This window comes from Salvelinus fontinalis, chromosome 1 (assembly GCF_029448725.1).
Source record: "Salvelinus fontinalis isolate EN_2023a chromosome 1, ASM2944872v1, whole genome shotgun sequence".
Lineage (NCBI taxonomy): Eukaryota > Metazoa > Chordata > Actinopteri > Salmoniformes > Salmonidae > Salvelinus > Salvelinus fontinalis.
The window spans coordinates 51,365,011-51,389,775 of NC_074665.1; the positions used below are offsets into that span (position 1 = coordinate 51,365,011).

Here is a 24,765-nt window from a genome sequence, read left to right on the forward strand (position 1 = left end):
CTATAGCAGCCGGTCAGGTGCAGGAACCCATGCAAGGAATTATTGCTTTTATGCTTCTTGTTTTATGAAGAATGTATGTATTTTCTACATGTGAATTAATGTTCTTAAATCTTGTAATTTCCTTTTAAGTTGAGAGGACTCTCAAAATGGCGGAATGTGAGAGAAACTACAAGATTATGTTATAATACTGTTATTGAATCAAGTGGTTGTTTCATGCAACAGAATAAAGGGTTGTTAGAACACACATCTGTGTATGTTCTACTGAGGATGGGCCTCTGCGAGATTTAAATCTGACAGAAGATGTATGATGTCTTTGGGTGATAAACCTAAAGAGACCGCATTCCATAGCATGAGTTAATGTTTCTGTTCTATACGGTACCAGGGAGAGATGAATCCTGGGCCCAGACCCTGGTCTCTACACAATGAGAACACTTTTTACAGCAGATACTGTCTATCTTTCATACAAATCTTAATCTTGGTACCCATTCCATACATCTGTTGTTTGTCATGAAGACTGAAGGGGGAGTATCTTGGATATAAAAGACATTTGTACCTTTGTCTCAGGGCTCTCAACAAATCATCTGAGGGTGATTCGTCAACCAGCCATCATTATCATAGAGCACTCAATCGATTCACTTTATATGTGTGTGTTGTAGTGACCTGCTCCCTTATTAACTTTTTAGGGATAGGGGGCAGCATTTTCACTTTGGATTAATTGCGTGCACATAGTGAACTGCCTCCTACTCTGTCCCAGATGCTAATATATGCATATTATTATTATTAATATTATTACTATTGGATAGAAAACACTCTGAAGTTTCTAAAACTGTTTGAATTATGTCTGTGAGTATAACAGAACTCATATGGCAGCAAACTTCCAAATAGGAAGTGGAAATTCTGAGGCTGGTGTTTTCAACTCATCGCCTATTCAAATCCCAGGAAGATATGGATTTGTTTGCACTTCCTACGACTTCCACTAGATGTCAACAGTCGGTAGAACGTTGAATGAAGTTTATACTGTGTTGTGGGGCCGGATGAGAGTGGAATGAGTAAGTGGTCTGGCAGATTGCCAGTTCCTGGTCACGTGCATTCCACATGATATCGCCTTGCGTTCCATAATTAATACAGACACGAAGGAATGCTCCGGTTGGAATGTTATTGGATATATCATATATCCAATAACGTTCCAACCGGAGCATTCCTTCGATGCTGGAGGAACCGGAGCATTCCTTTCTTGGATATGTATGATAACAACATCCTGAAGATTGATTCTCTACTTAGTTTGACAAGTTTATTCGACCTGTGATATAACTTTTTGAAGTTTTCATCCGACGTTATGCGTGACTTGCACGAGCGTTTGGATATGTGTACAAACGCGCTAGCAAAAGTAGCTACTTGGACATAAATAATTTACATTATCGAACAAAACAACAATTTATTGTCGAACTAGGATTCCTGGGAGTGCATTCTGATGAAGATTATCAAAGGTAAGGGAATATTTATGATGTAATTTCGTATTTCTGTTGACTCCAACATGGCGGAGAAATGTTGTTTTTATCTGAGCGCCGTCTCAGATTATTGCATGGTGTTCTTTTTCCGTAAAAGTTCTTTTTTAAATCTGACACAGCGGTTGCATTAAGAACAAGTGTATCTTTAATTCTATGTAAAACATGTATCTTTCATCAAAGTGTATGATGAGTATTTCTGTTATTAGATGTAGCTCTCTGCAATTTCTCCGAACATTTTGGAGGCATTTCTGAACATGGCGCCAATGTAAACTAAGATTTTTGGATATAAATATGCACATTATCGAACAAAAAATACATGTATTGTGTAACATGATGTCCTATGAGTGTCATCTGATGAAGATCATCAAAGATTAGTGATTAATTTTATCTCTATTTCTGTTTTTGTGACTTCTATCTTTGGCTGGGAAAATGGCTGTGTTTTTTGAACTTGGTGGTGATCTAACATAATCATATGTTGTGTTTTCGCTGTAAAGCATTTTTTAAATCGGACACGATGGGTAGATTAACAAGATGTTTATCTTTCATTTGCTGTATTGGACTTGTTGATGTGTGAAAGCTACATACTGTATTTCTAAAGAATATTTTTTAATTTCCCGCGCTGCCTTTTCAGCGGAATGTTGTGGGGGGGTTCCGCTAGCGGAACGTGTGTCCTAGAAAGGTTGATAGGTTAATAAAACAATTTTTTTTAAGTATAACTCTGACTTGTGTGATAAGTTTGTCTCTCCTAATTTGATTTAACAACCACAATCCTTCTAATATCTCTCAGATATAGGACACACACTACAGAACAAACTTCGTTTAGATTTTTTTGGCGGACTCTCTGTTGTTCCATGTAGTGAATCTACTATTAAATGCATTTGTATGGGCTAATAGCAGTAAGGTCAAATATACAATACCAGTCAAAAGTTTGGACACAACTACTCATTCCTGTGTTTTTCTATATTTTGACTATTTTATACATTGTAGAATAATAGTGAAGACATCAAAACTATGAAATAACACATATGAATCATGCAGTAACCAAAAAAGAGTTAAACAAATGTCACGCCCTCACCTTAGTTATCTATGTTTTCTTAATTATTTTGGTTAGGTCAGGGTGTGACTAGGGTGGGTATGCTAGTTTGGTATTGTCTAGGGTTTTTGTAAGCCTAGGTTATGTAGGTCTAGGTGATGTGTAGGTTTATGGTGGCCGGATATGGTTCCCAATCAGAGGCAGCTGTTTATCGTTGTCTCTGATTGGGGATCATATTTAGGTAGCCATTTTCCCTTTTGTGTTCGTGGGTTCTTGTCTATGTGTAGTTGCCTGTTCAGCACTCATTTATATAGCTTCATGGTTCGTTTTGTTATTTTGTTAGTTTTGTTCAGTGTTCATTCTTAGAATAAAGAAGAATGTACATATACCACGCTGCATCTTGGTCTCCTCCTTACAACGGCCGTTACAACAAATCAAAATATAATTTAGATTTTAGAATCTTCAAAGTAGCCACCCTTTGACTCGATGACAGCTTTGCACACTCTTGACATTCTCTCATCCAGCTTGATGAGGTAGTCACCTGGAATGCTTTTCCAACAGTCATGAAGGAGTTCTCACATATGTTGAGCACTTGTTGGCTGCTTTTCCTTCACACTGTGTTCCAACTCATCCCAAACATCTCAATTGGGTTGAGGTTGGGCGACTGTGGAGGCCAGGACATCTGATGCAGCACTCAGCACTCTCCTTCTTGGTCAAATAGCCCTTACACAGACTGGAGGTGTGTTTTGGGTCATTGTGCTGTTGAAAAACAAATGATAGTCCCCCTAAGCGCAAACCATATGGGATGGCATATCGCTGCAGAATGCTGTGGTAGCCATGTTAGTCAAGTGTGCCTTGAATTCTAAATAAAACACAGACGGTGTCACCAGCTAAGCACCCCCACACCATCACTCCTCCTCCTCCATGCATCACGGTGGGAACCACACACGTGGAGATCATCCGTTCACCTACTCTGCTTCTCACAAAGACACAACGGTTGGGACCAAAAAATCTCAAATGTGGACTCATCAGAACAAAGGACAGATTTCCACCAGTCTAATGTCTATTGCTCATGTTTCTTGGCCCAAGCAAGTCTCTTCTTCTTATTGGTGTCCTTTAGTATTGGTTTCACACAGTCTCCTCTTAACAGTTGATGTTGAGATGTGTCTGTTACTTGAACTCTGTGAAGCATTTATTTGGGCTGTAATCTGAGGTGTAGTTAATTGCCTATTTCTGAAGCTGGTAAACTCTAATAAACTTATCCTCTGCAGCAGAGGTAACTCTGGGTCTTCATTTTCTGTGGCGGTCCTCATGAGAGCCTGTTTCATCATAGCGCTTGATGGTTTTTGTGACTGCACTTTGAGAAACATTTAAAGTTCTTGAAATTTTTTGGATTGACTGATCTTCATGTCTTAAAGTAATGTTGGATTGTTGTTTCCCTTTCCTTATTTGAGCTATTCTTGCCATAATATGGACTTGGTCACAAAACAAATGACTGGCTCAAACGCATCCAGGTGACTACTTCATGAAGCTGGTTGAGAAAATTCCAAGAGTCTGCAAAGCTGTCATTAAGGCAAAGTTTTGTGTTTGTGAGCATGTGTGTGTGTGTGTGTGTGTGTGTGTGTGTGTGTGTGTGTGTGTGTGTGTGTGTGTGTGTGTGTGTGTGTGTGTGTGTGTGTTGGAGTGTCAGTGTAGGATGTTTGAGTGTGTGGATAGAGTCCAGTGAGTGTGCATAGCAGCAGTCCAAAAGAGTCGGTGCAATTTTCTTTGCTATTCACTATTTCACTGTTTATTTATTCTAAAATAAGATTAAATTGAACACTTTTGGTGTTTACAACTCTACAGGATCAAGAAAAAACAATTCAAAATTCTAATTAATTTGGTTGGAGGCAATGATTCTCATTTACCTTACCTGTGGTAAGTTACATGTGCCTAGAGTAAAAATGCCATTTAACTAGTTTTGAAAAGAAAAAACAGAACATTCTGAAAAAAACAGAGGGTGACAATAGTGCAAGGGTGCCAATAGATTTGGTTCTCAAGGCACTTCAAATTGTGTCAGGAGGGAGATCCATGAGATGCATGTGGTTCATGCGGAGAATGCACACAACATGCATTCTAGTCACAATTCTGAAATAATACATCTCTTAGCATTCATTGCCAGAGAGCAGCTGTCAAGGGGGAAGAGGGAAAAAGATTGAAAGGGAGCGACAGAGGGTAGAGGTAGAGAGAGAAAGAAAGATAGATTAAGGAAAGAGAGGGAGGGAGGTAGGTAAAGAGAAAGATAGAGAAGAGAGGAGGGCAAGGAGAGGGAGAGAGAGGTGCAGGTAGAGGGTTTATCAGTCTTACCCCTGCAGGGCCTTCTCTCCAAACCAGTCTCCTTTCCCCATGCTGCGGAGGTAGACAGGATCCCCGTTGGACTTGTTTTCCCTGGTCATATTCACCTGGACACAGGGGTGGGGGTACCAGTTTAAATCCATGAGGGGGAGTGAGCAATCACACATTCCGAGAGAAGGAACCTATGGGACAGACTCAATCTCAGCCATCACTGTACTGTGATAAGCCGTGCGCTAAACTGTACATAAAAGCCTTCTGTAATGTACATTTCTGTAACTGTATGGCTCACTAATCACTGCATTATTAAACATCAGAGTGAGGCTGATGAAGAGCAGGGATGATGGACATCTCTGTGCATGCTAAATCCTTCTACATTTTATATGGACATCTTGGTGCTATGGTCTGTGAGGAGCCACTGACCAGGTCATTAGCTAGCTGACAACTGAGCAATGGATGTCCAGCAGTAAAGATATAGAAGGTCGTTTGGCTTAATTAAGGCTTCTATCTTTATTCATTAGCCTGTTGTATTCAGGTATGACATCACGTCCTCCAGAAATACATAATCACTCTGAATAAATCTAAAGGACAGAGCAATAATTCAACTTGTAATATGATCTGGAGGACAGAAAGGGAAAGGAAGAGCCAAGAAAAGAAACAGAGGGATTGAGAGAGAGAAGGATAGACAAATGTGAACAGGGAAGGATAATGAGGGACAGAGAGACAGAGAGACAGAGAGACAGAGAGACACAGAGACAGAGAGACAGAGATACAGAGAGACAGAGAGACAGAGAGACAGAGAGACAGAGAGACAGAGAGACACAGAGACACAGAGACACAGAGACACAGAGACACAGAGACACAGAGATATGTTTGTTCTACTAGTTGAGACAGACAGATACAGTACATCTTGATAATTTGAATAGGGTGAGTTCTTGACCTTATTTGGCTCCTTGGCTGGGACAGAAGGTGACATGTCTTGCTGAGAGCTCTGGATCTCTACCACCATCTCTAACCACTTTCAGTACTGCACCAGACCACACAACACCTGACTGGTTGATCAATATTACGGTGTCTGATGATTTGCTTTCTAATTATGTTAATGATGATGATGATCGTAGCAGTGACAACCCATGTTTTTCATTAAAGATGGTCTTAATAATAATGACAATGATAACAATGAGGATGATGACGGTCTCACCATTCCCTTACTGATGATAAAGAAGGTGTCTCCTGTGGCTCCCTGTCTTATGATGTACTCTCCATCCTCATAGTGTGTCTGTAATGAAAGAGGAGAGAGGGGAAGAGAAATGAGAAGGATGAGTCACCGAGACACCTCTCTCCACTCCCTCTGTCTAATACACCCTATCGCCCCATGGGTGAGACACTTTGGACACCTTGCCTTGGTGAAAATGTTTTTCCTCTGGATTGGATCTTAGTTATGTTAGAGCTTCAATCTGATCTTGTTGCCTTACAGAAAGCCTAGGTTGGTTTAAAACTTGTATTTGCGGGCAACACTAAATACATTGTTCTCTAATTCTCACCAAAATGTTTCAGATGGACTATGTATTTATTAATTGGATGGTTCTCCCATCGATCGGGTTCCTGTCTATAAATATCTGGGCAATTGGATTGACAAAGATTTAATGTTTAAGAAACATACGGATGTGCTAGTTAAAAAGCAACAATTTATAGAGGGCTTCTTTCTTAGAAATAGCAGGAAGCAGATTGTACAGTCAACTTTCCTGCCAGTCCTTGACTATGGTGACACCATTTACCAGATTGTCACGACTTCCGCCAAAGTCGGTGCCTCTCCTTGTTCGGGCGGCGTTCGGCAGCCGTCGTCACCGGCTTTCTAGCTGCCACCGATCCACGTCTCTGTTTCCATTTGTTATGTCTTGATTGTACACACCTGGTTCCCATTACGTTATTATTATTTCCCTATTTAACCCTCTGGTTCTCATTATCTTTGTGCGTGATTGTTCCTGGTTATGTGTTAGTCTTTTGTGCTAGGGTTTGTTACCCCTGCGTGGATTCATTGGCTGTTTATTTTTTCAGAGTAAAGTACGTTATTTTACTCAGTTCTGTGTCCTGCGCCTGACTCCGTCCTCACCTCTGCACAACTGACACTTGACACATGTGTCTAATAAATTTTGATTTGTTTTGATTTACACAAGAAAATAGAGACATTTTCCTCAGTCACAAAATACACAATACCCTTGTGTATTTCCTCTTTCAAATTATACTATTTTATGTACTTTAGTCCATGGCAGTGACTCTGTATGTTATCTGTATGAGGGAGTCAGAGTGGAACGAGAGAGAGAGTCAGAGTGGAACGAGAGAGAGAGTCAGAGAGGAACGAGAGAGAGAGTCAGAGTGGAACGAGAGAGAGAGTCAGAGAGGAACGAGAGAGAGAGTCAGAGTGGAACGAGAGAGAGAGTCAGAGTGGAACGAGAGAGAGAGTCAGAGAGGAACGAGAGAGAGAGTCAGAGTGGAACGAGAGAGAGAGTCAGAGAGGAACGAGAGAGAGAGTCAGAGTGGAACGAGAGAGAGAGTCAGAGAGAGAGAGAGAGTGAGAGAAAGATGACCGCACCTGATTGACAGTACTATGGTGAACACAAAAGAGTATTGAATGACGCAGAGGGGCGCTCACAAACATGTTGTTAACATGTTATTATCGTTGTTTTTGATTGTGTTTGACAGTCAGTGTATGTCCCAAACGTTGGTCAGATGGTCTGTTCTTTTTTAGCCCATTGTTTTATTTTACCACGGTAGTACCCAATTGTCATACTTGAGTAAAGGTAAAGATACCTTAATAGAGAAGTCACCCAGTAAAATACTACTTGAGTAAAAGTTAAGTATTTGGTTTTAAATATATTTAAGTATCAAAAGTAAATTTAATTGCCAAAACATACTTAAGTATCAATTGTAAAAGTAAAAGTATAACTAATTAAAAATTCCTTATATTAAGCAAACCATACGGCACCATTTTTGTATTATTTCTATATATGGATAGCCAGCGGCACACTCCAACACTCCGACATAATGTACAAACAAATCATTTGTGTTTAGTGATTCCGCCAGATCAGAGGCAGTAGAGATGACCAGGGATGTTCTCTTGATAAGTGTGTGAATTGGACCATTTTTTGGTCCCGCTACGTATTCAAAAGGTAACAAGTACTTTTGAGTGTCAGGTAAAATGTATGGAGTACAGTATTTTCTTTAGGAAGGTAGTGAAGTAAAAGTAAAAGTTGTCCAACATATACATAGTAAAGTACAGATAGTACTTTAAAGTCTTTTTACTAGGATTAGCATGCTGAAAAAGATTGCTCAAAGATGCTCTACAGATGGTCATACTATCAACAAATGATATGTTGATAAGCAACTGCTTACTGAGGATACATTTAGAGTTAGGGTTAGGTTTAGAATAAGGGTTATGGTAAGGATTAAGGTTAGGGTTAATGCTAGGGTAAGGATTAAGTTTAGGGTTAGGATAAGGGTTAATGTTATAACTAGGGTTAGTAGATAGTTAGTTGAAATGCTACTAAAGCATCTACAGATGGACTATCCGAATAAAGTGTTACCAAAACATTATAGCTAAAATGAACTAGCGTTGCACGATATACCAACACTTTGGTACTTTTTTTACACTAGAACATGAAAAACGGTTCGGTACTAGTATTTTTTTTAACTTTCGGAACTTCTATAAAATGTGTCTCACGTTGTCTACTGATTGAGAGAGGATCAAGTCTGCCTATCAGCGCATCTGATGTCCCCTTATAGCACGAGAGCACCATGCCTGCCCCACTTACTCATTGCTAGCTCAAGCCTGTCCCGAGGAAACACTTCACTCACTGGGAGTCTGGGCTGCATCATGTTAGCTCACCCCTCATGCTGCACAGAAGTTAAACCTGTTATGGCTGCAGGGGGCGTATTGAGTAGCCAGAAAATATGTGCCCATTTCAAACGGCGTCGTACTCAATTCTTGCTCGTACAATATGTATATTATTATTACAATTGGATAGAAAACACTCTTTAGTTTCTAAAAACGTTTGAATTATTTCTCTGAGTGAAACAGAAATCCTTCTGCAGCACTTTTCCTGACCAGGAAGTGAAATGTCAGAAATCTATGCTCTGTTCAACTGCATGCCTATACATGCGCGTGTGACGTAGGAGTCTACAAACACTTCCTACGCCTTCCCCTGGTTGTCAAGATGCGGTGAGAGAAGAAATTTTGTGTCTATCTTGGTCAGAGGTGGAATAAAAGGTCTTTGTTTGACGTAACCGTTCATTTCCTGTTTCTGGAGCGCGCGAAAGAGGACATTGAAATGGCTTCTGTTTAGCTGTCGTTATGAAATACGAACATCTCCGTCTTAGATTTGATTTGATACATGTCACCATATCATCGTAACGTATGTTTTTTCAATATAGTTTAATCAGATTATTGAAACTTTTTCGGGAGTTTTGCCGTGTTCCGTTTTCTAACTTTGTTGACGTTGGAGTAATCTGTATCACTTGGCAAGTGCCCATGGTAAATGAAGAGGGATATTTGCCGTTCCAGATCAAAACAACGACTATTCTGAAAAAAGGACACCTTATCCAACATTCTGACGGTAGATCACCAAAAGTAAGAAACATTTTATGATGCTATTTCTAATATCTGTCGTGCATGTTGACTGGTCGTGGGCGCCCAAGTGTTTCTGGCTATTGTGGCTATGCTAATATCACGCTACATTTTATTTGCGCTGTAAAACATTTAATAAATCGGAAATATTGTCTAGAATCACAAGATGCCTGTCTTTCAATTGCTGTACACTATGTATTTTTCAGAAATGTTTTATGATGAGTAATTAGGTATTTGACGTTGGTGTCTGTAAATATTATGGCTGCTTTCGGTGCAATTTCTGATTGTAGCTGAAATGTAAACTATAAATTATACCTGAAATATGCAAATTTTTTGAAAAAAACATGCTATACAATAAATATGTTATCAGACTGTCATCTGATGAGGTTGTTTCTTGGTTAGTGGCTATTTTTATCTTTATTTGGCCGAATTTGTGATAGCTACTGATGGAGTCATAAACTGATGGAGTAAGAATATTGGTGTCTTTTGCTAACGTGATTAGCTAATAGATTTACATATTGTGTCTTCCCTGTAAAACATTTTAAAAACCGGACATGTTGGCTTGATTCACAAGATGTGCACCTTTCATCTGGTGTCTTGGACTTGTTAATGTGTGAAAGTTAAATATTTAAAAAATATATATTTTGAATTTGGCGCCCTGCACTTGAGCTGGATGTTGTCATAAGTGTACCGGTGTCGGGCTGCAGCCATAAGAAGTTTTAACACACTTGAATAACACAACATGGCATGTTGAAATGTTGCAGCTGTTAATTACTGTTTGCAAAACAATCTCCATTACAGGCTAGAACACTTTACACTGTAAGAAGATACCGGTTGCTTTCCTTGCTAGCTTACAGCTGAAGCTGTCATCAATTCACTACCCTAGTAATTTGTTTGTGATAATATGAGCAATACAGATAAAGCCAGAGAACAGGTATAAAAATCACTCTGACGAAGAAGTGATGATCTGAAGTATTTGAACAAAGAGAATCCTTCAAGAATTTAAATGACTCTTTCAAGAATTTGAATTCCATTTCAATTGTATGTGTTGTTGCATTATTAGATTAGATTAAACTTTATTTTCATTGAACAAGTACAAGTACAGTACAACGAAATGCAGTTAGCATTAGACCAGAAGTGCATATAAAAGAGTACAAAAAATTTACCAGAGATACATTTAAGTACAATGTATATTACTAAGTGGGATGTATACATGTGCAATGAAGGCAAATGGCAAGTATAAATGGGCAAATTGAAAGTGCAAGGAGGCATGCAACTGAAATACTGGGATAGCAGCAATGAGGTTACCGAGGTAGACATGTACCACTGAATAATGTACTTAATCAGACTTTGCAAAGCAATAACTGTCCAGTAGTACCGTGAAGAGTGCAAAGAGAGTAATGCAACAAGGTCCCTAAGAGGCAGTACTAGGCGGTGGGCGGGTGGATATGGCTAGTGCCGTGTTATGACACACAATGCATATTTTTGGGGTGTACTTTTACCCCTTTTTTCTCCCCAATTTCATTATATCCAATTGGTAGTTACAGTCTTGTCCCATCGCTGCAACTCCCCTACAGACTCAGGAGAGGCGAAGGTCGAGAGTCATGCTTCCTCCGAAACACAACCCAAGCCGCACTGCTTCTTGACACACTGCTCGCTTAACCCATAAGCCAGCCGCACCAATGTGTCAGCATGCAGGCACCCGGCCTGCCACAAGAAGTTGCTAGAGTGTGATGGGACAAGGAAATCCCAAACCCTCCCCTAACCCAGATGATGCTGGGCCAATTGTGCACCGACTCATGGGTCTCCCGGTAACGGCTGGCTGTGACACAGTCTGGGATCGAACTCGGGTCTGTAGTGACACCTCAAGCACTGCAATGCAGTGCCTTAGACCTCTGCGCCACTCGGGAGGCCCTGACACACTGCATTTTCAAACAGGAGTAAACAGGGTTCATGACTGGTGCAATAACATCTACCTCATACTCAACATCAACAAAAGACAATTTATGCTCATTGATTTCTGGAGGAAGACAGACCCAGTGAACCACCTAGTCCTGGGGGGTGAACAGCCATAGAGAGTGGGGAGTTTTAAGTACCTGGGAACCATTATGGACAGCACACTCTCTTTTAATGCCAACACTCACAACATCAATAAAATATGCCAACAACGACTCTACCTCCTGCACAGACTGAGACAACTGACTGTCAACACCCAGATACTCTCCAACTACTACACCTGCCATATAGAGAGTGTGCTGACTTTCTGTTTCCTGGTCTGCTACGGTGGGCTGTCGGTGGCTAATAAGGATATCCTCAGGTGGACTGTGAACCTGGGGTCCAAGCTCTGCGGGCTGCAGTGCAGGGGGCTTCTGTGCCTCTATGATAAACAGGCAAGGGACAAGGCCAAACGCATCATAGAGGACCCCACACACAATCTTGCCCAATGTTTTCAGCTGCTGCCCTCCGGAAGGAGAATGTTCAGTAAGGATAAGAGCAAGTCAAGTTTCATTACATCAGCCATCGGGCGGCTGAACAGTGGGACATACGACAGATGCAGGCCCAATACATGGTCGGACAATAGGCTACAGAGACTGAATATGTGGAAATGTAAATGTGTGACTTGTGTACTAACCTTACAGTTTTCCGTACTGCACGTAATATATTGTATTGTGTTTGGTATTTGTATGCTGACATCACAGAAGGATTTTCCATGTAAATGGACAATAAAGTACATTTTATCGTATGCAGTATATCAACATCATATCATGCATCCAGAATACCTAGTTGTTCAGAACTCTCAAACCTGCCTCCAGCATAGTGAGAACATCATCCCCATCAATAGTTATTTATTCTCCATTCAAGTAACACACTGTTGTCTCCATAGAAATGTGTAGCCTTGGCAAACACCTTTGTGTTCATCACAGCCTTTCAACAGAGGACCTACCTCTTCAAGGACATCAGCGAGCTTGCTTAGAATCTCCTCCGGAAGTTCATGAAACGTCGGAACGCTGCAGGAAGAAAATAGTCAGAAAGTCAGTGTAGAAGCAAGAATAGAGATTCACAATGTATTGGAAATTACAGGGTGTTGACGCTAATAGACACATTGATCTGAACGTAATGATATATCGGCAGCTACATAGTCAATAGGTTAACCTGAAAAGAGTTTCTGTTCATCACGCTCTCTCAGTTTACATCTTTTTGGATAATGTATATTCCAGAAATAAACTTTATATAAATACACTGCTATTCTGTATGTACAGTATATACACACACACACACACACTGACTGACATTGAAAAGGATGTTTGTTCTGTGCGTTTCCTGGCAGTCCTCTGAATCCTATTTGCTCGTTATCGTCATGGACTAAAGAAAATGGACCAATGCTTATCAGAGGAGAAAGCAAATAACCCAGGCATTGGAACAAAGGCCTTTATCTCCCCATATCATCTCTCTGTTTCTCCATCTTCCCCCCCCTCTCATTTCCCATGCTTTATTACAGTAATCTGAACCATCTCGCCTCAGCACTGACTCATGGTGCAGAATTTCCTACATGGACCCCGGCCAGAAAATTGCTGGTCACATGGCTCATTACTATGGGAAATGTGACCGAGCCATGAAACAATCAGCGCAAACAAAAAGCATGTGTTATGGACAGTCCTCTATCTAAAAACTTAATTGGGTTGTAATAAAATGTTTAATTCTATCGTGTTCTTTGCAAGTTAGGTTAAAAACTGTTACAGTGGAATAGGATGGTGTGTATGTGAAGATGTACATGCACATAGCTTAGCCTCCAGTCTTCTTAGATGTGAATGTGAACCGTCTGATCTTGAGTGCTGCTGATTTTCACTCCTCCCGGCCCTTAATAGATCAATTAAGATAATTGATTGGATGGATATCTGGGTTACCCAGGTGTAATCAATCTCTAATTGAATGGGAATGATGAAAAGCAGCCGACATGCCAGGGACAGGTTTGCCGATAGTGATGGCACTTAAAGTAACTGCCCAGTGAAAATCTCACTTTTAAAAGTTCATATTTTGTTGACTCAAATCCATATAATGTTATTGACTCGTCCTATACTCATATTTGTAGCCAAAGCAAAAAAAACACACCACAAATGTGTTTATCAAACAGCCTGTTTAAAAAATGCTTGCTATTTCCTCATAGAACATGATGTCATCTCCCTGAGAAGGATGGGCTGGCCTATCAGCGGTCTAAAGAAGGATGGGCTGGCCATTTTTCATGGCCGATATACGCCCACACCATTCTGTTGTTGGGGTATGACCACACCATTCCAACACAGAGAAGCTGTTTTTTAACATACTTAAAGCGGCAATATGTAACTTTTTGGGCTACCTGATCAAATTCACATAGAAATGTGAGTTATAGATCTGTCACTCATTGAAAGCAAGTCTAAGAAGCGCTAGATCGGTACTATTACTATGCTTCCGTCTCAAGTTTAGTTTTTACGTCTTTAACTTTCGTTTTGTACACCAGCTTCAAACAGCTGAAAATACAATATTTTGGGTTATGGAAAATATATTTCACAGCGGTTTAGATGGTACAATGACTCTCTACACTATACTTGCTTGTTTTGTCACATAAACTGAAATTAGGTGAACTATTAGAATCTTAGAAACCAGGAAATTTCTGATTTCTGCATAGTGCACCTTTAATATAACTATTTCACTCATATTGTAAGTAATTACAGGTCATATTTCATAGAAATCTGGAAACAGTGGGCAATTACTTTAAGTTTATGAGTGTTAACAATGCAAATTCCCAAAACACCAACCATGGAGAACGTTTGGTTATTGCGTCATTGGAGAATGGGTCGATACTGATAGGATCAAAAGAAAGGCAGTGCTGCTCTCTGACCTTACCTTTATATTAGAATTATTCCACAAAACTGGCGACGGATCAGCTCCTAGAGAGATATCATTTATCACCTATATGGCTACAAATATTGAGGCGGCTTGGCACATCATTGCGCACATGTTGATACACATTATGAAATACTGTGAGGCAAATATTATAGAAAGTAGCAAAATTGACAAAATTGTATTTAATTGATTGAGCATGAAATTGATTTCAATATGATTTAACTATATAGGCCTATTTCATTAAGCACGGACCAAAGCAGATATCGTTTGGACGTCTTTTTTTGGTCCTGTCCGGACCGGCTGTCATTTTTTTTTAATGTGGTCTGGATCAACCTTAATTTCAACATCCACGGACATTCATTATTTTATTTTTTTATTATTATTTATTTTTTTATTCCGATCAAAGACGTCTATGAATCTACCTTTTGAGGGACAAAGCTCATTAGAATAATACCCAGCATATTTTGCAAATGTTTGTTTTTTACATTTACATTTTGGTCTTTCAGCAGACGCTCTTATCCAGAGAGACTTACAGTCAGTGCATTCAACTAAGTAGATCAACATTAACGTATCAAGGTAATAGCAAGAAAAAGATATATGCAACTGTTACTGAGAATGTTATTGTAGTTGAAGTTGTCTGTTGGTTTATATTCTTAATTAGTGTCACACCCTGATCTGTTTCACCTGTCTTGTGCTTGTCACCACCTCCCACCAGGTGTCTTCTACTTTCCACATTATCCCCTGTGTATTTATACCTGCGTTTTCTGTTTGTCTGTTGCCAGTTCGTCTTGTTTTGTCAGGTCTTACCAGCGTGTTTCCTGTTTCTCCTGTTCCCAAGTTTTTGTTTCCTAGTCTTCCCGGTTCTGACATTTCTGCCTGTCCTGAGCCTGGCTGCCATTCTGTTCCTGATTGACTCGGATTACGAACCATTGCTTGCCCTCGACCTGCCCTTTGCCTGCTCCTTTGTAATAATAAATATTCTGAGAACCAAACTGCCTTCCTCCTGTGTCTGCATCTGGGTCATATCCTGAGTCATGATAATTGGACGGCTTTGAATATCATCGCTGCTAGTTTAAAAGCTTTTGAAAAAGCTAACATAAGTTACTTTTGTGACAGATGGGAGTAATAATACATAGCATATGCTGCAATCTTCAGTTGGCTCCTCTTTCCTATATTAAATGGATAAAAAAATATATGAATGCTTAATTGAGAATGTATTGAAATTTGGCCATAGAATCAATTACCAAAAAAATTTGTATATTTTTAACATCTGTAAGTTATGTCTCTTCAACTTTAATTCAGAACCGAAAATGAACCTGATTTCAACGTCCGGAAAATATCTATTTTATACCTATTTTGCCTACTGGGATGTTGCCTATACTGAATTTATATTTAAATGCAGTGATCTCAGGTTTAATTTGAAACATATTTTTATCCTTTGTTTATTTGTAACAATTATAAACACATTGGAAACATTGTTCTGAAGTTTCAGAGAGACTGATACACATTTTGATATTAAGTTTAGCAGAGATCGTCTGTGTGTTAAGTGATGTGGAAGGGAAAAATATCTGAAGACTCATTTAGCTGTTCTATGAGTCAGTTGTTAAAGATATGCTCTGGAACTTTGGCGACTACTAAAAAATTTTAAAACCTCCCACTTTGGGCTGGATATGTCAATGTGTAGGTCAGACATGCATATAATCTATTAGCAGAATTACCGTCTTACCTCAAATAGTCACGAAATCCCTAGTTTGAAAGCAACTGTTTTTCTGGAAGCTGTGCCGGGCCAGCCCCCTTGCAATTTGAGTTCTAGCCAATGAGCTTCAGCCCCTTACCATTTGAGTGACAGCTAGCAAGATGCACACACATCAGAGTGAGAGAGAGAGAGCAATGTCGTGGTGCACTTACTGTATGTGACTTACAGATGTCGGATCTTAATTGGATAACTTTTTGTTGCTGAGAATTTTCCTGTACAGCAGGAAATGCAAACGTGTAATGTATTCAAGGGTTAAAGGTCTTACTCACATTGGCTACGTAGAGCATGATCACAGTCATCCGGAACAGCTGATGTTCTCATTCATGATTCAGTGTTACTTGCCTCGAAGCAAACATTGAAGTAGTTTAGCTCATCTGGTAGGCTCGTGTCAGTGGGCAGCTCTCGGTTGTGCTTCCCTTTGTAGTCTGTAATGGTATGCAAGCCCTGCCACATCCGACGAGCGCCGGAGTCGGTGTAGTATTAGAGTCCTGCTCTTGAAAGTGTATCTCAGTGCGGATGTTGCCTATAATCCATGGCTTCTGCTTGGGGTATGTACGTACAGTCACTGTGGGGACATCGTCATCCATGTACTTATTGATGAATCCAGTGATGTGTGTGGTGTACTCAATGCCATCGGAAGAAAACCAGAACATATTCCAGTCGTGCTAGCAAAACAGTCCTGTAGCTTAGCATCTGCTTCATCTGACCAATTTTTTATTGATCTAGTCACTGGTGCTTCCTGCTTTAGTCTTTGCTTATAATCAGGAATCAGGAGGATAGAATTATGGTCAGATTTGCCAAATGGAGGGCAAGGGAGACCTTTGTACGTGTCTGTCTCTGTGTGTGGAATAAAGGTGGTCTGGAGTTTATTTTCCCTCTGGCTACACATTTAACATGCTTGTAAAAATTTGGTGAAATAGGGCTTGTAAGTAAGCATTTCACTGTAAGGTCTAGACCTGTTGTATTCGGCGCATGTGACAAATACAATTTGATTTGATTTAAAGGTCAGACCTCATTACACACCAATGAGACGAGCGGATTGACAGTGTCTTGGTCCAATGACCACCTATCGTACTACTCCCTTCACAGAACAGCGCAAACTGTCTCTAACCAGTATAGAAAGAGGAGTGGGAGGCCCCGATGCACAACTGAGCAAGAGGACAAGTACTAGTTTGAAAAACAGACACGTCACAAGTCCTCAACTCACAGCTTCATTAACGTCTCTAGGGTAGGGGGCAGCATTCTGAGTTTTGGATGAAAAGCATGCCCAAATTAAACTGCCTGCTACTCGGGCCCAGAAGATATGATATGCATTTAACTGGTAGATTTGGATAGAAAACACTTGAAAGTTTCCAAAACTGTTAAAATAGTGTCTGAGTATAACAGAACTGATTTGGCTGGCAAAAACCTGAGAAAAATCCATTCAGGAAGTAGTTTTTCTTTTGGCTTTGTAGTTTTCTATTCAATGCCATTACAGTATCCATTGACTTAGGACTCAAATTACAGTTCCTATGCCTTCACTTAGATGTCAACAGTCTTTAGAAATTGTTTCAGGCTTGTATTCTGAAAAATGAGGAAGTAAGAGCAGTCGGAATGAGTGGACCCTAAAGTGTCAGAGCTTTTTCATGCGCGCGACCGAGAGAGTACCTTTCTTGTTTACCTTTTATATTGACAACGTTATTGTCCGGTTTAAATATTATCGATTATTTAGGCTAAAAACAACCTAATGATTGAATATAAACATCGTTTGACATGTTTCTATGAACTTTACGGATACAATTTGGATTTTTTGTCTGCATGTTTTGACTGCATTTGAGCCTGTGGATTACTGAAGAAAACGCGCAAACAAAACTGAGGTTTTTGGATATAAAGAGACTTTATCGAACAAAAGGAACATTTATTGAGTAAATGAATGTCTGCTGAGTGCAACCATATGAAGATCATCAAAGGTAAGGGATTAATTGTATCTCTATTTCTGACTTGTGTAACTCTTCTACTTGGCTGGTTACTGTTTGTAATGATTTGTCTGCTGGGCTATGTTCTTAAATAATCGTAAGGTATGCTTTCGCCGTAAAGCATTTTTTAAATCTGACACCGTGGTTGGATTCACAAGAAGTTCATCTTTAAACCTATGGAAAATATGTTTTGTTTTCTGAATTTTTATAATGAGTATTTATCTATTTGAATTTGGCGCCCTGCAGGTTGAGTGGCTGTTGAAGAGGTGGGACGCTACCGTCTCACGTACCCTAGAGAAGTTAATTAGTGCCCACAAAACACCAGTCTCAACATCAAGGTGACTCTGGGATGCTGGCCTTCTTGGTGCTTTTCTTTCAAAAACAAGGACATTTCTAAATGACCTCAAACTTTGAACGGTAGTGTGTATACCTGAGGCACACGATGTATTAGTATAGCCTATGTGTATGTTATGTTGGCTATGACATGCTGTGTCTCTGGTTTTGAGTGTTTTATTGCCTATTGGTTCACATATTTAATTATAGTGTTTGTGTTCCCCATACTCTATATAATATATATACAGTTGAAGTCGGAAGTTTACTTACACCTAGGTTGGAGTCATTTAAACTTGCTTTTTAACCACTCCACAAATTTCTTGTTAACAAACTATAGTTTTGGCAGGTCGGTTAGGACATCTACTTTGTGCATGACACAAGATATTTTCCAACAAATGTTTACAGACAGATTATTTCACTGTATCACAATTCCAGTGGGTCAGAAGTTTAAGTTGACTGTGCCTTTAAACAGCTTGGAAAAATTCAGAAAATTATGTCATGGCTTTATAAGCTTCTGGTAGGCTAATTGACATAATTTGAGTCAATTGGAGGTGTACCTGTGGATGTATTTCAAGCCCTACCTTCAAACTCAGTGCCTCTTTGCTTGATATCATGAGAAAATCAAAATAAATCAGCCAGGACCTCAAAAAAAGAATTGTAGACCACCACAAGTCTGGTTCATCCTTGGGAGCAATTTGCAACCGTCTGAAGGAACCACGTTCATCTGTACAAACAATAGTACGCAAGTATAAACACCATGGGACCACGCAACCGTCATACCACTCAGGAAGGAGACGGGTTCTGTCTCCTAGAGATGAACGTACTTTGGTGTGAAAAGTGCAAATCAATCCCAGAACAACAGCAAAGGACCGTGTGAAGATGCTGGAATAAAAAGGTACAACAGTATCTATATCTACAGAAAAATGAATCCTATATCGACATAACCTGAAAGGCCGCTCAGCAAGGAAGAAGCCACTGCTCCAAAACCGCCATAAAAAAATGCCAGACTACGGTTTGCAGCTGCACATGGGGACAAAGATCATACTTTTTGGAGAAATGTCCTCTGGTCTGATGAAACAAAAATAGAACTGTTTGGCCATAATGACCATCATTAAGTTTGGAGGAAAAGGGAGGAGGCTTGCAAGCCGAAGAACACCATCCCAACCTTGAAGCACGGGGGTGGCAGCATCATGTTGTGGGGGTGCTTTGCTGCAAGAGGGACTGGTGCAATTCACAAAATAGATGGCATCATGAGGTAGAAAAATTATGTGGATATATTGAAGCAATATCTCAAGACATCAGTCAGGAAGTTAAAGCTTGGTCGCAAATGGGTCTTCCATTTGTGGAAGGCTACCTGAAACGTTTGACCCAAGTTAAACAATTTAAAGGCAAAGCTACCAAAAACTAATTGAGTGTATGTAATCTTCTGACCCACTGGGAATGTGATGAAAGAAATAAAAGCTGAAATAAATTCTTCTCTTTACTATTATTCTGACATTTCACATTCTTAAAATGAAGACATGGAAGATAGGGAATTTTTACTAGGATTAAATGTCAGGAATAATGAAAAACGGAGTTTAAATGTATTTGGCTAAGGTGTATGTAAACTTCTGACTTCAACTGTATGTTTATAGATATGTGTTGTGTATTTGATGTATTGATGCAGGGCTCATCCGTAAAATTGTTGATGCAGGGCTCACCCCCTGCTAAAATAAAGGCTAAATAAAATAAGTAATAGTAAACTTGAGTTCTAACTGAATTTTTAGAAATCCTCAATAGTGGTAGCGACTGACTCAGATGACCTCTGGGAACCAACTCCAAGGAGACCACATTCAAGTCCTCCATCCCCCACTCATTCAAATGTAGGAACTGGTTCCTCCTGTCTGACCCCTGCTGCTGTCTCTGACCCACCCCTGCCCGGCCATCTAGAGGTGTGAAGAGGCTAGCCCAGAAGTGGAGGAGGGCCAGTGCACCATCGGCAACCACCACAGAGGGAGACCATTGGCACGCTGTGCTAGAGGATGATGTGGAGCTACTTCCACCAACATTTCGACCTGAAAGGCAGTCAGGACCTCAGCTGGACGTGACTAGAAAGTACAGCCCCCTTCATCTTTGTGTTAAAACAAAAAACATTTATTACTATAGTATTTTTGTATGTTCTCTATAGTTATGTACTTGAAAATGTGTCAATTGACCAATTTGGCCACTTGGAGGCCACTTGTGTACATTTGGGCAAACTCGTGAGGGACACCTGGGAGACTTCATACTAAATATTATGTAGCTCTCTCATTCTTGAATGTATCAGTCTTAAACTTTGCACACACACATTGCTGTCCTGTTGTGGACAACATCTAAATTATCACCAGCTTCCTATCTCAATATATGGCCTTTCTTTTGCATTTCAAAGATGATGCATTAAAAATAGAAAATGCATGTTTTTTTGTTTGTTTTATCTTTTACCCGATCTCTTGTGTTATACTGTGTTAATTTCATATCTCCACAAACTTCAAAGTGTTTCCTTTCAAATAGTATCAAGAATATGCATATCCTTGCTTCAGGTCCTGAGCTACAGGCAATTAGATTTGGGTATGTCATTTTAGGCGGAAATTGAGATGAAGGGTCCTATCCAGAAGAGGATTTATAAAAAGGCTTCTAAAGTCTGTAATTTCCACTTTAAAATGTGAGACTTGATTTGCACTAAAAAAAGAAGTATAACCTCCCCCCCCAAAAAAATTCCATTAATTATAATCTACATAATAATTTCACATTTCCTGTTGCTGGAGGATTATTTTCCTGCTGTAGCAAACTGGCACAAATTAAGATCCTACATCTGTAGTATGCTCATTCCGTGGACAGAAATAATCTCTTTAAATTACGAACGTTTTCAGGTGCAACTTTAGTAACAATGGTTTTGGGAAACAGTTAACCTTTTCTCAATAGAGGGTGCTGTTGGCACTTTGTAATAATTTTGTTCCCAAATTAAACTGCCTCGTACTCAATTCTTGCTCGTACAATATGCATATTATTATTACTATTGGATAGAAAACACTCTCTAGTTTCTAAAACCGTTTGAATTATATCTGTGAGTAAAACAGAACTGGAGTTAGAGCAATTTTCCTATGTGGATGTGAGAATGCTGAAATCTGCAGGCTGTTCTGAGATCCGTTTATTAATTTGCCTGTCTTCTATTGGTTGAGATGCACTGCATACGCCTTCCCCTGGATGTCAGCGAATAGTGAGAATTGAAATGGTGTTGCTAGGCAGATCTGAGAGCTTATAAATGGGCTGGCAACGTGGGGTCCGTCCTTTGTTCTCTTCGCCATGACGCAAAAAGGACCTCTGGATGTCGTTCTAGAAAGCTCCCGTTATAGCCCTTAGATATATCCGGCTCTGTTTTAATTCGATATAGGTGTTAAAGACATCATAATGTTGTTATTTTAAACCGAGTTATATCAGTTTATATATTGCGATTTTCGGATATTTATTAGTGCTGCGTTTTAGTGAGTTGGGAACGTCTTTGCCACATGGCTAATGTTTACTGCTAATTCGAACGTTGAAGACGACAATCTACAACCGAGCAACAATTCTTTTGGAAAAAGGACAACTTGCCCAAGATTCTGATGGAAGCTCATCAAATAGTAAGAACTATTTATGATGTTAATTCGTTGTTCTGTTGAAAAATGTTAAACTCATATTCCGCCATTAATCTCGGTGCGGTCTCACTTTAACGCACACTGTATGTTGTAGTAACGTTAATTTTAAAAATCTAACACAGCGATTGCATTAATAAGAACTAATGTATTTTTCATTTGCTGTCCAACCTGTATTTTTTAAGTCAAGTTTAGGATTAGTTACTGATTAGATTAGGTGCCTCTCCCAAGATTTCTACCGACATATTGTTGTCAGCTTGGCTACTTTTCTCATTGTATAACCACGATTTGTGCCGCTAAATATGCACATTTTCGAACAAACTCTATATGTATTGTGTAATATGATGTTATAGGACTGTCATCTGAAGAAGTTTGAGAAGGTTAGTGAAAAAATTTATATATTTTGCTGTTTTATTCGTTATCGCTATTGTTGGCCTGAATCAATGCTGTTGTGTGGTTGGCTATTGTAGTAAGCTAATATAATGCTATATTGTGTTTTCGCTGTAAAACACTTAAAAAATCTGAAATATTGGCTGGATTCACAAGATCTTTGTCTTTCATTTGCTGTACGCTGTGTATTTTTCAGAAATGTTTTATGATGAGTATTTAGGTAATACACGATGGACTCTGTAGTTATTCTAGTTGCTTTGGTGAGAGTTGTGATGGTGGCTGCAATGGTAAACTATGATTTATACCTGAAATATGCACATTTTTCTAACAAAACATATGCTATACAATAAATATGTTATCAGACTGTCATCTGATTAAGTTGTTTCTTGGTTAGTGGCTATTTATATCTTTATTTGGTCAAAATTGTGATAGCTACCTATGCAGGAAAAAAATGGTGGGAAAAAAAAGTTGTGTCTTTTGCTATCGTGGTTAGCTAATAGATTTACATATTGTGTCTTCCCTGTAAAACATTTTAAAAATCAGAAATGATGGCTGGATTCACACAATGTGTATCTTTCATCTGGTGTCTTGGACTTGTGATTTAATGATATTTAGATGCTAGTATTTACTTGTGACGCTATGCTAGGCTATGCTAGTCAGCTTTTTTACTGATGGGGGTGCTCCCGGATCCGGGATTGTGATGAAGTAGTTTTAATGATGCTCCTACAAAGGATTTAATGTTGAATTTAGCCTTAAGATGCTTTTGGGAAACCAGGCCCATAGCTACACACCACTGCAGTCTATCTAAAAAACTTTAACATGATCAATCATTTCACATTCTTAGCTATCTCAACTCTGATAGCTGTAGGCGCCTGGACAATCTAAAAGCTGTTCCTGGTGAGATAGGGGATCAGCAATAGCTCTCTTGCCATCCAAATGACACTTTTCAGGCAAAACAACTCATGAAAGCAGGGGGATTGGCTGGGATGTCGGTTTCTCCTGAGCTCCAGAGTGTAATTAAACAGAGCTAAGAAAAATACCTTCCAGATAACACACAGAGACACACACACACTCCCCCTCTTTCTATCCCTCTCCTAGCAGAAGTTTTAAATTAATATCCCTCATCTATTTCCAGGGAGGACAAATGTCTAATTTCATAGCAGATAAAAAATGCATAAAGGTTGACACATGGAGACAGTTGGTTTACCGTAATCTGACTGCTCTTTAATAATATTTTATTCGTTGAACTGTCTACAAGCAGAACTTCTTGGGATCTAAAATCCATGGAGTGAACTACAACAATTACAAAATCACTTGCCCTCCCAGGGTATAAAGATCAATAATATAGCAAGCTAACTTCAACAATAATTACGAGAAAAAGAAGGAAGTCCATAATAAAGAACCAGCTGTAAGTTTAACTCTCGTTTTGAACCAAGAAATATGGATTTGTATCTGAACATGTATGAAGGTTAGCTTGTTGACCTATCAATCCTGCTTTCAGAAATATCTGCTTCAAAGACACAGCTGCCCTACCTGCCACGAGACACGCTACACTCAGTCTCAGTCTCAGAAATGACTTTAGATTTGAGATCAAAATATACCTCCAAACTACTTTATCTGGTCAGAAAGGTATCTCCGGTACAGTACACTACAGTATATCTCCATTAGGATGGCAGTATAGAAAGAGCTGAGGAAGCTCTCTACCTTCCTTGGCTGCCCTTGCAATGTCCCCTATTGAGGGCATCTCCTTTTACAGTGAAAGGCTGACTGGTTTCCTGCTTTCACTTTCACCTGGCTGCCACTAGAACTCAGACAGGAACAAGTGAGAGAGAATACTGTATGATTCGTGGGGCCTTTGTTCTGAGTAAATAACATCTGTAAACCTCTGAGTGGTATTGGGCCCTGCAGGGTATTTCTGAGAACCTCTCAATGGATTAAAAATATTTATGCAATAACACATTTGAACTACGGGAAACAGATTAACTCTGCATGACTAAAACACATCGAAAGGAAATGTGATGTCATTCATTTTCATAAAATATCAAAACAAAAGCAGAGCGAAAGACAGATGTCAGATAGTAAAAGACAGAACAGGGGGACATACAGAGGGACATACAGAGGGACATACAGAGGGACATAGAGGGAAAGTAGTGAAGGCAGTACACTTCCAAGGCATCTCATACCTCCTGTATGATGTATATAACGCTCTCTTCTCCCTCCATCTTTTGAAGAGGACTTGTTTTATTCCACGCTGTGTGTGGGTGCAACAATATGATTCTATCTGCCTTTAATATGATAATAGGC

General features: G+C 39.5%; 1 protein-coding gene across 1 annotated transcript in view; it reads right to left on the reverse strand.

Annotated features, from left to right (window-relative positions):
• The window catches only part of LOC129857370 (cGMP-dependent protein kinase 1-like), a 45,323-nt gene that overhangs the window by 20,247 nt on the left and 311 nt on the right, over positions 1-24,765 (reverse strand). Inside the window, exons 2-4 of the mRNA XM_055925549.1 lie at positions 12,441-12,504; positions 6,074-6,151; positions 4,888-4,982 (exon numbers count right to left, since the gene is read on the reverse strand). Of these exons, the coding sequence (XP_055781524.1) occupies positions 4,888-4,982; positions 6,074-6,151; positions 12,441-12,504 (237 nt within the window). The remainder of the gene's footprint in view (positions 1-4,887; positions 4,983-6,073; positions 6,152-12,440; positions 12,505-24,765) is intronic.